Source organism: Mercenaria mercenaria, chromosome 6 (genome assembly GCF_021730395.1).
Source record: "Mercenaria mercenaria strain notata chromosome 6, MADL_Memer_1, whole genome shotgun sequence".
Classification (NCBI taxonomy): Eukaryota; Metazoa; Mollusca; class Bivalvia; order Venerida; family Veneridae; genus Mercenaria; species Mercenaria mercenaria.
The window spans coordinates 85086064-85098730 of NC_069366.1; the positions used below are offsets into that span (position 1 = coordinate 85086064).

The 12667-nt window shown below is 34.8% G+C and overlaps 1 protein-coding gene and 1 long non-coding RNA gene across 2 annotated transcripts in view; one reads left to right on the forward strand and one right to left on the reverse strand.

Moving 5' to 3' along the window:
* Positions 1 to 12667, forward strand: part of LOC123548336 (uncharacterized) — a gene marked incomplete at its 5' end in the record, with an annotated part of 68892 nt that overhangs the window by 33761 nt on the left and 22464 nt on the right. Inside the window, one exon of the mRNA XM_053546944.1 lies at positions 111 to 1176. Coding sequence (XP_053402919.1) covers positions 111 to 1176 — 1066 coding nt within the window. The remainder of the gene's footprint in view (positions 1 to 110; positions 1177 to 12667) is intronic.
* LOC123532294 (uncharacterized) lies at positions 8 to 5004 on the reverse strand. The gene is made up of 3 exons (XR_008371478.1): positions 1561 to 5004; positions 970 to 1061; positions 8 to 246 (listed from the first exon to the last, which is right to left on the reverse strand). It is a non-coding gene; the product is annotated as an uncharacterized LOC123532294 (long non-coding RNA).

Here is a 12667-nt window from a genome sequence, read left to right on the forward strand (position 1 = left end):
ACAGCACTATTGAGAAAGAGGCATATGCCATTTTTTATTCTTTGCAACGTTTAAATTACTTTTTACACAATGCTGAATTTACAATCAAATGCGACCATTCTCCACTGCAGTATTTATTAAAAAGTGAAATGCAAAACAAGAAAATTCAGTTATGGGCATTGTCTATTAGTGGTTACAACTGTAAGATAGAGTATCTTCCTGGAAAGGCAAATGTTATTGCTGATTTCTTTTCACGACCACCAGAATCTGAAAATAAACAAACAGAAAGTGAGCAAGAAATTGAACCAGATATTAATGACAATACCTACAAAATTTCTGACAAACATACAGTGAAAAGTATAAATGTTATAAACTCTAACAACTTAAACCCGAAAGAAGTAGCCAACAAAGAATATCAAAAACAAGATTCTTTAGTAGAAACTGTCCCAACATTTGCAGAGTTAGATATGAGATTAGAACAAGATAAAGATCCTGCAATTGTTCTGATGAAAATGCAACTTAAGCATGGTGACCCAAGTAAGGCTGAATTGAAGAAGTATTTAGAAGTAGACAATGTTCTATACTATATTTCAAACCCAGAAGAAGAACCAGTTATGAGACTGTATGTCCCTAGTCATTTGAAATCATTAGTTATAACAGAATATCACAACAATGGTCACCCTGGTACACAACGTATGTTTGCAACTATAAAAATAAAGTACTACTGGCCAAATATGTTTAAAGAACTTCATAGATATGTAACAACTTGTGTTGATTGCCAGTCTAGAAATTTGACAAAGGTTAAAGCTCCTTTAAGAGAAACAAATATTACACCATTTCCATTTGCTATTGTCTCAATAGACATATGTGGTCCTTATGAGAAAACACTTAGTGGCAATCGTTACATCATTTGTTTTGTTGACATGTTCAGTGGTTTTCCAGAAGCTTTCGCAGCTCCTGATAAAAGTACAAATACAGTAATAGACTTACTTTTGAACGAGATATATCCTAGATATGGATGTCCTCTCCAGATAATTCATGACCGAGGGTCAGAATTTACGAGTTCTGCCTTTAGGGAGGTCCTGAAAGAGTTAAATATTGACAATGTATCATGTACAGCATACCACCCAGAAAGTAATGCAAAACAAGAACGAATGCACAGAGTTCTACATGATACTTTAGCAAAAAGAGTTCAAGGTAATACACGAGAATCTTAATATGTCTTTAGCAGGCATACGTCACAATGTTTCTTCAAGTTCAAAGTTCACACCTTTCTATTTAGTTTACAACAGAGACCCAATTTTACCTATTGATAACTTGCTAAAGCCTAGAGCTAAATACCATGGCGAAGAGTTTCACAAGATAATTCTTCAAGAACAACATGCAAGTTTCCTTACTGCTTATAGACATTTAAAGCGCTCGAAACGAAAACATAAGGCACAAGTAGACAAAAAAGCAAAAGACATTAAGTTCGAAATAAATGATCCTGTCTATTACAAGAACTATCAAAGAAAAAACAAGCTTGAAGATCGCTGGAAATCACATTACAGAATTCTTGAACAAAAAGGTCCAGTTACATACCTTATTAAGAACCAGCTTGACAATACAGTTGTTCAAGTACATGATTGAGTACGTGTAATCATTCCTCCTGTCCATTGTTATATCCTTTTATTATATCTGAGTGCTCGTATTACGGTGGAACTTTAAATAAATTTCAAGCAAAATTTCTAAAACACGTCTGCACACAATACAAGCAAGAAGACAATGCCAGTTAGCTAACAGCTTCTACCACATATGCAAAAGGGAACTGACAAATTCACGGTTGAACGCACGATATTGACCAATGAGTGACTGCGTAACAATAACAGCCCTCAAGGACTTATTATCAGTCAACTATATCAGCAACTTCCTGGTGGAACGCTAAAGTGACAAAGATAAAATCATGAATAATACAACAATCAACGAAAAATAACCTCGAGCTATAATGATATATCAATCTTTTTCTCCATCTACAATTAAAGAAACTTTGTTAAGACAGAATTTATGAATAATGTTAAAATGAAAAAGGAAATAATCTGAAATTCTGTGTAGAAAACAACAAAGAAACAAGACAAACAAGAAACATTTTAGCAGCAGATATATTTACACGATGTCAGATTCTCGTCAGAGTATTATACTTTTTTCCCCATGCAATTCTTATTGAAAATACCCGACACAGTTGCAAATAAATTGATTATGAAGACTATTTTACCAAGATGATATGAAGACTATATTTTGCCCTAGCTGAAAACTGTAAAGAATTAACATATTAAAACTAACTGGAAGTATTTTAGGCAGTTTTAGTAATTAGCAAATTCAGGATCCCACGGCCTGCTCCGCTACTCCGCAACGAGATGTGTGCATATAGAATCCAACAACAACAGAGAATTATTACGGAACTATGGGACGCCGATGTGAACAACGCGAAACAGCAGACTTGGTGCCACATGACCGACAACTGATGTTTCTACTCTGCAGGGAACTGGCTGATGTTGGAGGCAGATTTGTTTAAAATTTGTATCATTTATTGTTTATTTCATTTGAATATTTAAAAGAAAGAAAGGAAATTTATAAAAAAAAAATAAATAAATAAATGTTTTCGGTGCATACAAATGTATTTATAAAATGTATACTCTATACAAAATGTATACTCTAGATACAAGTCTCTCAGAATTTATACTTTTAATAAATAGATATCCGATTCGGCGTATACACTTGTAGCATGAGCGCAATAAAAAAAATACATGTTCAAGGCATTTAAATACCTTGATCTTTAATCTGTACTTTATACATGTGCGCGTATTTAATTTTAAAATATTAGCATGTTTCAAAAGATATATCGTATCTATAGAAGATGTGATTTTACGGCTGTTGATATCTATAAACATGTACATGTAGTATTTAAAAACCAGATATGTAATTTTGCTTTCTTATTTCAGAACCACTTATGTTTTATATGTATGGCAAGCTCTGATAGATGCATCAGAAAGACGGAATTTCCACAAAATGAACGAAAAACGAAACAAACAGACGTTCATCTGACAAACGTGATACTTTAGAGTTATACATATTATATCTATATTCTGTTATATACATGTACTCGTGAAAATATAGACAGATGTGATTCGCAAATGAACAAGAGCTGTCGGATGACAGCGCGCTCGACTATTCGAAGAATTGATTGAAGAATGGGGTCAAAATATTTCCATAGTTTTTCAGACTAAACAAAAAAATGGATTAAACAAAAAATGTTCCTGTATTTGTGGATTTCGATTAGTCTTGCACTAACTGGCAATGTGTGACCATGATGGCAAATATGTTAAGTTATATGTCTGGCAAAACATGGACTTATATGAAAAATTTAACTAATTTCCAAGTCCAAAAAGGGCCATAATTCATCAAAATAGTTGACAGAGTTATGTACTCTTGCCTACAGATAGAAATCATGTTGATAAAACTAGTGTTAAAAGTTTCAAAGCCACAGTTCAAATAGTTTTGACAAAACGCTGACTTGTTAAAAAAAACTGAACAAATTTCAAAGTCCAAAAAGGGCCATAATTCAGTCAAAATAGTTGTCAGAGTTATGTACTCTTGCCTACAGATGGAAATCATAATGATAAACAAGTGTTTAAAGTTTAAAAGCCAAAATGTCAAATAGTCTTGACAAAACATGGACATATATAAAACAAAACCAATTTCCAAGTTCAAAAAGGGCCATAATTCAGCCAAAAAAGACGAGAGAGTTACGTACTCTTGCCTATTGATAGAGACTATTATACTGAACAAGATATAAAAGTTTCAAAACCATATGTTAAACACTTTACACAAAATATAAACTGGTACGAAAAACTTAACCAAGATTTCTAAGTCAAAAGGGGCCATAATTCAGACAAAATGCTTGATGGAGTTATGTACTCTTGCCTACAACTGGACATTGTGATGGTAAACAAGTGTTGAAAGTTTCAAAGCTTTATCTCAAAAGACTTTGTCAAAATGTGGACTGGTACGAAAAACTTAACCAAGATTTCTAAGTCAAAAGGGGCCATAATTCAGACAAAATGCTTGATGGAGTTATGTACTCTTGCCTACAACTGGACATTGTGATGGTAAACAAGTGTTGAAAGTTTCAAAGCTTTATCTCAAAAGACTTTGTCAAAATGTGGACTGGTACGAAAAACTTAACCAAGATTTCTAAGTCAAAAGGGGCCATAATTCAACCAAAATGCTTGATGGAGTTATGTACTCTTGCCTACAACTGGACATGGTGATGGTAAACAAGTGTTGAAAGTTTCAAAGCTTTTTCTCAAAAGACTTTGTCAAAATATGAACTGGTACGAAAAACTTAACCAAGATTTCTAAGTCAAAAGGGGCCATAATTCAGTCAAAATGCTTGACAGAGTTATCTACTCTTGCCTATAACTGGACATGGTGATGGTAAACAAGTGTTGAAAGTTTCAAAGCTTTATCTCAAAAGACTTTGTCAAAATGTGGACTGGTACGAAAAACTTAACCAGGGTGTGACGCCGACGCCGACGCCGACGCCGACACCGACGCCGACGCCGACGCCGACGCCGTGGTGAGTAGGATAGCTCTACTTATTCTTCGAATAGTCGAGCTAAAAACTGTTTAATTTCAATGTATAATGTAATATTGTAAAACTACAGACGAATATTTGAAAAGATATATAATGCACTTTATTTGTATGAAAGAAATCATCACGTTTTAAGAAATTCCTCGATTATATTTGTATTATGCTTGCACTAACTATTCTGATGCCTAAATACTGAGAAATTGTATCTATCTGTAATATTATGTACTTTAAATTGTATTTTAATATGTATGTGTAAAATTACCCAACTGTTAAGTCGTGCATTCAAAAGCTAATTTTGTATTATGCTTGCACTAACTATTCTGATGCCTAAATACTGAGAAATTGTATCTATCTGTAATATTATGTACTTTAAATTGTATTTTAATATGTATGTGTAAAATTACCCAACTGTTAAGTCGTGCATTCAAAAGCTAATTGCGTTTACTAAATTATACCTGGCGAACCCTCGGCAACAATAATCTAAACGATCAACATTAAGGATTTGTTATAGCTTAGATTTACTATTAATCATTTTTATTATTTTGTGGAAGAAATGAAGGGATTTGTAATGTAACAGGTTGGAAAGGTTCGGAATATTGTATATTCTATAAATCATTGTTTAATATGCTACGTAGAAAGATGACAAACTATAATACTTGATCTAAATTGAAAAGCTGAATTGTCAAACCTGTCACAAAACATGTAGCCCAAGGGTTAAACAGGTATACTTAGTTGTTTATATCATTTACTTCCGGGATCAAAGTTAGATATGTTAAGGAAAAAGGCACGAGAAATTGTGTAATTTTACATAGCGGCTAGACTGCTTAATTAAATATATATGCTGAAATATAATTATCTAGTCAGAGGGAGAGTTAGATTTAGAGTTAGAGAGAAAGATGGGTTATAGATGCTAGATTGATAAGGTCACCTTTACTTAATAATATCTAGCTAAAATGTTATGTTTAAATATTGAAGACTGTTGCTATGATAAATAAAACTGGTTAAAAGGTTATGTTTGTTGTATTAAATGGCCACGCTACGTTACAGGCCTAAACTTTCTTAAAACACAAATTATATCAATATTTTTCGATAAAAAGGTTTTAAAACAGAAGACTGAATGAGGTATCAAGCTGTCCATAAGAAAAACGTTTCTAAAAGTTTGTGCAGTCAAGTTAGAAAAGTCCATCCAAGTACGCTAGAGGCAAAGTTTGTAAAGTTTTACCACCTTGTTCGTGAGAAAATGCTACACATCTAATCTGTTAAAGCTCCATACAATAATTTTTGAGAAGAAATCTTTAAAAGATTTTATATTTCTAGTTTTCAAGATTTTTCAATGAAGCCGAACCATTTGCACATATTGGGAAAGGCCAACCCGAGGTTGCAACATATTAAGTTTGAAGGTCGTTTAAAAATTTTCCATTTTTATCTCTGTTTGTTCTTAAATGCATTTGAGTTATTAAATATAAATCAAACAAAATGCAGCTGAGTGTAACAGTTTGAACTTGAATAAATTTTAGTGAGGTCTATGCCAGAATGATTCGCACCAAGTTTTGTGTAATTCCAGATATTTAAATAAATGTGATGGAGATGTAATTTACAAACCTTGAAAAAATATCGAGCCTAGCCATTTCCGAGCATTATTTATTAAGAAATTTTCAAACGTTTTTTTTTTGCAAGAGAGGGCTAAGAGGGTATTAACCCGAGACACACTGCATGTTTAGCGATCAGCCTTTTACAGTTGGTCACTACGTTTTCCGTTTTGATTGTACGATGATGGGACAAATTGGGGACTCTGTTGTAGCTAGCTCTTACATTCCTCTCTTTGGACTTGATATTTGTCCCCTATCCTGCTTCCTCGTTCTCTTTATGGTGTTTCCTTTGGTGTTATAGCTTCTGCAAAGTCATCGAGTGTATGTAAACGGTTCCATGGTTTTTGATTTATATATATCTTTGCATGAACATATCGAACCCCATATCTAACAGGTTTGGGCAGCATTGCTTCGGTGATGTAATTATGATAGAATAATGCTTGCCTGGTTTAGTGCAAGTATGTTTTCCATGGTGTTGATATTTAATAATATAACATATTAAACCTCATTTTTGTGCTACATGTCTCCATGGCATTTTCTAATCATTATTAGTCTTACTATACATGTATTATTCAATTCAGTCGCTATACCAACGAGCTCGAGAAGCTAGCGTCTAATTTTCAACATATGATAACATGTTTTTTTCACATTCTGAATTAGTGTATGTACCGTTTCGAGGAAGAAAATGACTACTGCCTTGCAACGAAGAACAAACGTCCATAAGACTGATGAATAAAATTTAAACAAGAGGGCCAAGATGGCCCTAGGTCGCTCACCTAAGAAACACACCATAACAGTGTAAAACATGTTTGACCTAGTGATTTCATGGAAACAAATATTCTGACCAATTTTCATTAAGATTGGACCAAAAAATTGGTCTCTTGCGATAAAACAAGCATTTTCTTAGATATGACCTAGTTTTTGACCCTAGATGACCCATGTTCAAACTCGACCTAGATTTTATCAAGGCAATCATTCTGACCAAAATTCATGAAGATCAATAGAAAAATACAGCCTCTATCACATACACAAGTTTTTTCTTTGATTTGACCAAGTGACCTAGTTTTTGCCCTCAGATGACCCATATTCAAATTCGACCTAGATTTCATTAAGGCAATCATCCTGACCAAATTTCATAAAATCAATTGAAAACAACAGTCTCTATCGCATACACAAGATTTTTCTTTAATTTGACCTAGTGACCTAGTTTTTGATCTCAGATAACCCATATTCAAACTCTATCTAGATTTCATCAAGGCAATCACTCTGACCAAATTTCATGAAGATCAATTGAAAACTACATCCTCTATTGCATACACAATGTTTTTCTTCGATTTGACCTAGTGACCTAGTTTTTGATCCCAGATGACCCATTTTCGAACTCAGCCTAGATTTTATCAAGATAATCATTCTGGCTAAATTTCATGAAGATCAGTTGAAAAATACAGCCTCTATCGCATACACAAGGTTTTTCCTTGATTAGACCTAGTGACCTAGTTTTTGAACCCAGATGACCCATTTTCGAACTCGGCCTAGATTTCATCAAGGTTATCATTCAGACCAAAATTCATGAAGATCAATTGAAAAATACCGCCTCTATCGCATACACAAGGTTTTTCTTTGATTTGACCTAGTGACCCAGTTTTTGACCCGAGATGACCCATTTTTGAACTAAGCCTAGATTTTATCAATGCAATCATTCTGACCAATATTCATGAAGATCAATTGAAAAATACAGCCTCTATCGCATACACAAGGTTTTTCTTTGATTTGACCTAGTGACCTAGTTTTTGAGCCGAAGTGACCCATTTTCAAACTAGGCCTAGATTTCATCAAGGTTATCATTCTGACCAATATTCATGAAGAATAATTGAAAAATACAGCCTCTATCGCATACACAAGGTTTTTCTTTGATTTGACCTAGTGACCTAGTTTTTGACCCGAGATAACCCATTTTCGAACTCGGCCTAGATTTCATTAAGGCAATCATTCTGACCAATATTCATGAAGATCAATTGAAAAATACAGCCTCTATCGCATACACAAGGTTTTTCTTTGATTTGACCTAGTGACCTAATTTTTGACCCGAGATAACCCATTTTCAAACTAGGCCTAGATTTCATCAAGGTTATCATTCTGACCAATATTTATGAAGATTAATTGAAAAATACAGCCTCTATTACATACACAAGGTTTTTCTTTGATTTGACCTAGTGACCTAGTTTTTGACCCGAGATGACCCATTTTCGAACTCGGCCTAGATTTCATAAAGGATATCATTCTGACCAAGTTTCATGAAGATCAGTTGAAAAATACAGCCTCTATCGCATACACAAGCTAAATGTTGACGGACGACAGGCGACAGACAGACGACGGACGCCGGACATCGAGCGATCAGAAAAAATCACCTGAGCAATGCTCAGGTGAGCTAAAAACGAGATAATGAAGATGACGCGTGCATTCGATTTATACATATGATGTATATACGATATCTTATTTTTCTTTCCTTTTTAGCTGACCTGAGCAAGAAGTGCTCAAGGTGACCTATTGTGACTGGTCATTGTCCGTTGTCCGGCGTCGTTCGTCGTGCATCGTCCGTCAACATTTGCTTTGTTAGCATTCAAGGGACCACAGTTGTGACCCAACCTTTATGAAACTTGGTCAGAATATTTGTCTTGATGATTTCTATAACAAGTTTAAAACTAAGTCATGTGGGATCAAAAACCAGGTCAGTCGGCTAGATCAAAGGAAATTCTTGTTAACATTCTAGAGTCCACAGTTTAAGTTTGAAACTCATGAGAATTGGTCAGAATGTTTGTCTTGACGAATTCTAGGTCACTTTAGAATCTGGGTCATGTGGGGTCAAAACCTAGGTCACACGGTCAAATGAAACGTAAAACTTGTGTACACTGTAAAGGCCACATCTATGATCCTATTTCCATGAAATTAAGTCAGAATGTTTATCTTGATGATCTTTAGGCCAAGTTTGAAACTTGGTCATTTTGAATGAAAAAACTAGGTCACTAGGCCAGATCAAAGAAATATGTTTTCAACACTCTATTGACCAAATTTTTAGTTTGAAACTCATGAGAATTGGTCAGAATATTTGTCTTGATGACCTCTAGGCCAAGTTTGTCATGTGGGGTTTAAAACTAGGTTACACGGTCAAATCAAAGAAAAACATGTTAACATTGTAGAGGCCACATTTCTGACACTATCTTCATGAATCTTGGTCTGAATGTTTATCTTGTTGATTCCAAGGCCAAGTTTGCATCTGGGCGATGTGGATTCAAAAACTAGGTAACTCGCTCAAATCAAAGGATAAGCTTGTTAACACTCTAGAGGCCACGTTTATGACCCTATCGTGAAACTCGTTCAGAATGTTTATACTGATGATCCCTAGGCCAAAGTTGAAACTGGGTTATGTGGGATCCAAATCTAGGTCACCCACTCAAATCAAAGGAACGCTTGTTAACATTCTAGAGGCCACATTCATGACCCTATCTTCCAGAATGTTTATCTTGTTGATTGCAAGGCCAAGTTTGCATCTGGGCGATGTGGATTCAAAAACTAGGTCACGTGCTAAAATCATGTGAAATGCTTTTTAACATTCTAGAGGCCATATGTATGATCCTATTTTCATGAAACTTAGTCAGAATGTTTATCTTGGTAATCTGGGTCATGTTGGTTAAAAAACTAGGTCACCCGGTCAAATCAAAGGAAAAGCCTGTTGACACTCTAGAGGCTGTAGGCCAAATAACTCAGGTGAGCGATCCAGGGTTATCATGACCCTCTTGTTTTGTAATTTTGAGAACCCGAAAATAAATTGGAAAAAAATGCTTAAAAAAAAGAAGTAAGTATTAACATAGTATAAGCGTTTTTTATCTCGTGTCTCAACTACCATGGTTCCAACCCACTATCCTAGATATGCCTAGTGAACAGATTCAATTACCTACATTTCAAATCGAATTCGAAAATGAATTAGTAGGCTAAGCTTGCTTTGAGGCTATGTATTATTAATATAAGCAGGTCTTATATTTACATTCTACCAAAGGAAAGTTTGATTGTTAGACTGCTAGACGTAAACAAAAGTGTCGATGTGGCTGTTTAGCTAAAATCCGAAATTATGACTCCAATTGAAATTATACTTTATCAAGATGGCGGCTGGCCTGCCTGGGGACAATAGAGCACATGTACTGTATCATGTGGTGGTGGGATACAGTCAAGGTCACGTATATGTACAAATCCCCGACCGTCACCCTTAGGGAGGACACTCTAGAAAATGTTCTTTGCAACAGAAGTTCCTGTAGTAGGTCAAAACGTTTACCTGCAATTAAGTGTTTTTGTCCTGAGCTGCTCATTAAGAAATACAACTGCTGAATGTTTGTCAAAATATATTTACTATTACAATGGCAGTTATGTTTAAATTATGTTTGTACCAAAGCAAGTGCAAATTGTCGGACAGAAAACAAATCATATTAGCAAATAGTTTAAAGAGAATATAACATTGATGAAAATTCATCTCTTGCCTTTAAGATGTAGCTCTTGTGATCAGATAGTCCAACTCGTGACAGAATTATCACTTGAGTTTCATTCCATTTCAGTCTAATATTACGTCTAACTCAGCCACGTCCAAAAACAGGGGTAATCATTAGTGATTAACATCCGAACATAAATCATAAGCTTCACAGTATAAAAAAAAACGAAAGAAATATTTTAATTTGCTGTAGGTAATGCATTTATCTCGTAAACAGAAACATTATTTGCCATGTTCTGCATAAAACCCTTAGAAAAAAACAGCTATCAAATATACGCATGAACTTACAGCACTTAGCACAGTGTGAAGTCCTGCTCGCTTTGTTCACCAAACTTTATTCCGGGTGTTCATGAAGGAACAAGCATATGAGAATAGATATGAATAGATATCTCCAAAGATGTTTTGTTTCCAAATCTTGTAATTTAACTTTAGATCGTGGTAAATATACAAATAATATTGCACTAATATACTTAGAATTAGCCTGAGACGTTGTGCTCTCCATTACCTGCTATCCGGTACCTGACGGTGAATGAAATACGACATTAGTGACGTAATAAAGCTGTGACATCATTAATGGCGAAAAACAACAGCGGATGACTTTCTTCAGGTACTGCGAAGTGCTCATGACATGACATATCGTGTATTACACAAGACAAGCACAAGAATACATTTGCTATTCAGAAATATTTTTCTTTTCGCCATTAAATTATCATTATACTTGCAATCTATTATCATGTCTGAAAAACTGAAGTAGGCCCTACCTCGATTACGCCGATTATAAATAGTCGTTGCCTGTGACTCTGTCAGGGGAGGTAACTAGAGCCATGCTTTGGGACAAGTGATCATAGTGCCACTTTTCAGATAAAGTCATACAAACTTGTGCTCTATTAAAACAAGTTCTATTAAATCCCTCATTATCAGGTTCCTCGGGTTTTACTGCAAAACGCATTCCTTTTGATAATTTCAGCCCCGAACATTGCGTTGATGGCACGAACTTCAGTCGGGCAGACGATGATATTTGGAACTGCACTAGCGAATGGGGACGGGCTTACAACACGTCATCTGGAATATTTACAACTCCTGTCAATGGAACTTATTCATTTAGATATTCATCAGATACAGCTGATGTGCTTCATGAAAACGTGAAAGTCTGTGTAAAATGTTTTGCATCTGGAACAGGAGATATTATTTATCTAGATACGATCTAGAGCGCTATCAAATCAACTTGTTCTCTGGGTATCTCATTCATTGATATCTCTACCCTAAAAGAATTCACAACATTCTTCATAAGATAAAAATAATATGCTGGTTCTGTTGAAATAAAAGATGTTACTTTTTAACAAGTTAGTTCAGGGATGAATGTAATGAATTTTACCCTTCTCCCTGCTAAATTTCTAAAATGGACTGGTCCATAATAGACCATTTTTCAATTTGGACAGTGCCACTTGTTTATCAAAGGGGTGTTTACTGAAACTTTACTGACTGAACAGCGAACAGTGCAGACCATGATCAGACAGCACGGATGTGCAGGCTGATCTTAGTCTGCACTGATCGCAAAGGCAGAATCACTTGCCAACAGAAAGCTAAAGGTTAAAAATCCAACCAAAATCTGATAAACATATAAACAAATGAATGCTACATGATTTAGGAATAAGGTCAGTTTGGAGAAAATATAGAAGGAAATTAAACAAGCTGCATTCAGTTTGATTTTTTATTTCTTATTGTAACAAGCGAATATACCACATGCATGTATAAACTATGCACTGATTGCTTCACGGTGCAACTGGGATGTCACAGTGTATGTTTGGTAGCTGTTACGTTATTTCTAGCATTTTCTGAGATATGTATTGTTTTGTCAAATTTCAACTTGTATACATTACCATTATTTAAAATATAATTTTTTACGTGGTAGTCTTGATATCATTTGTTATT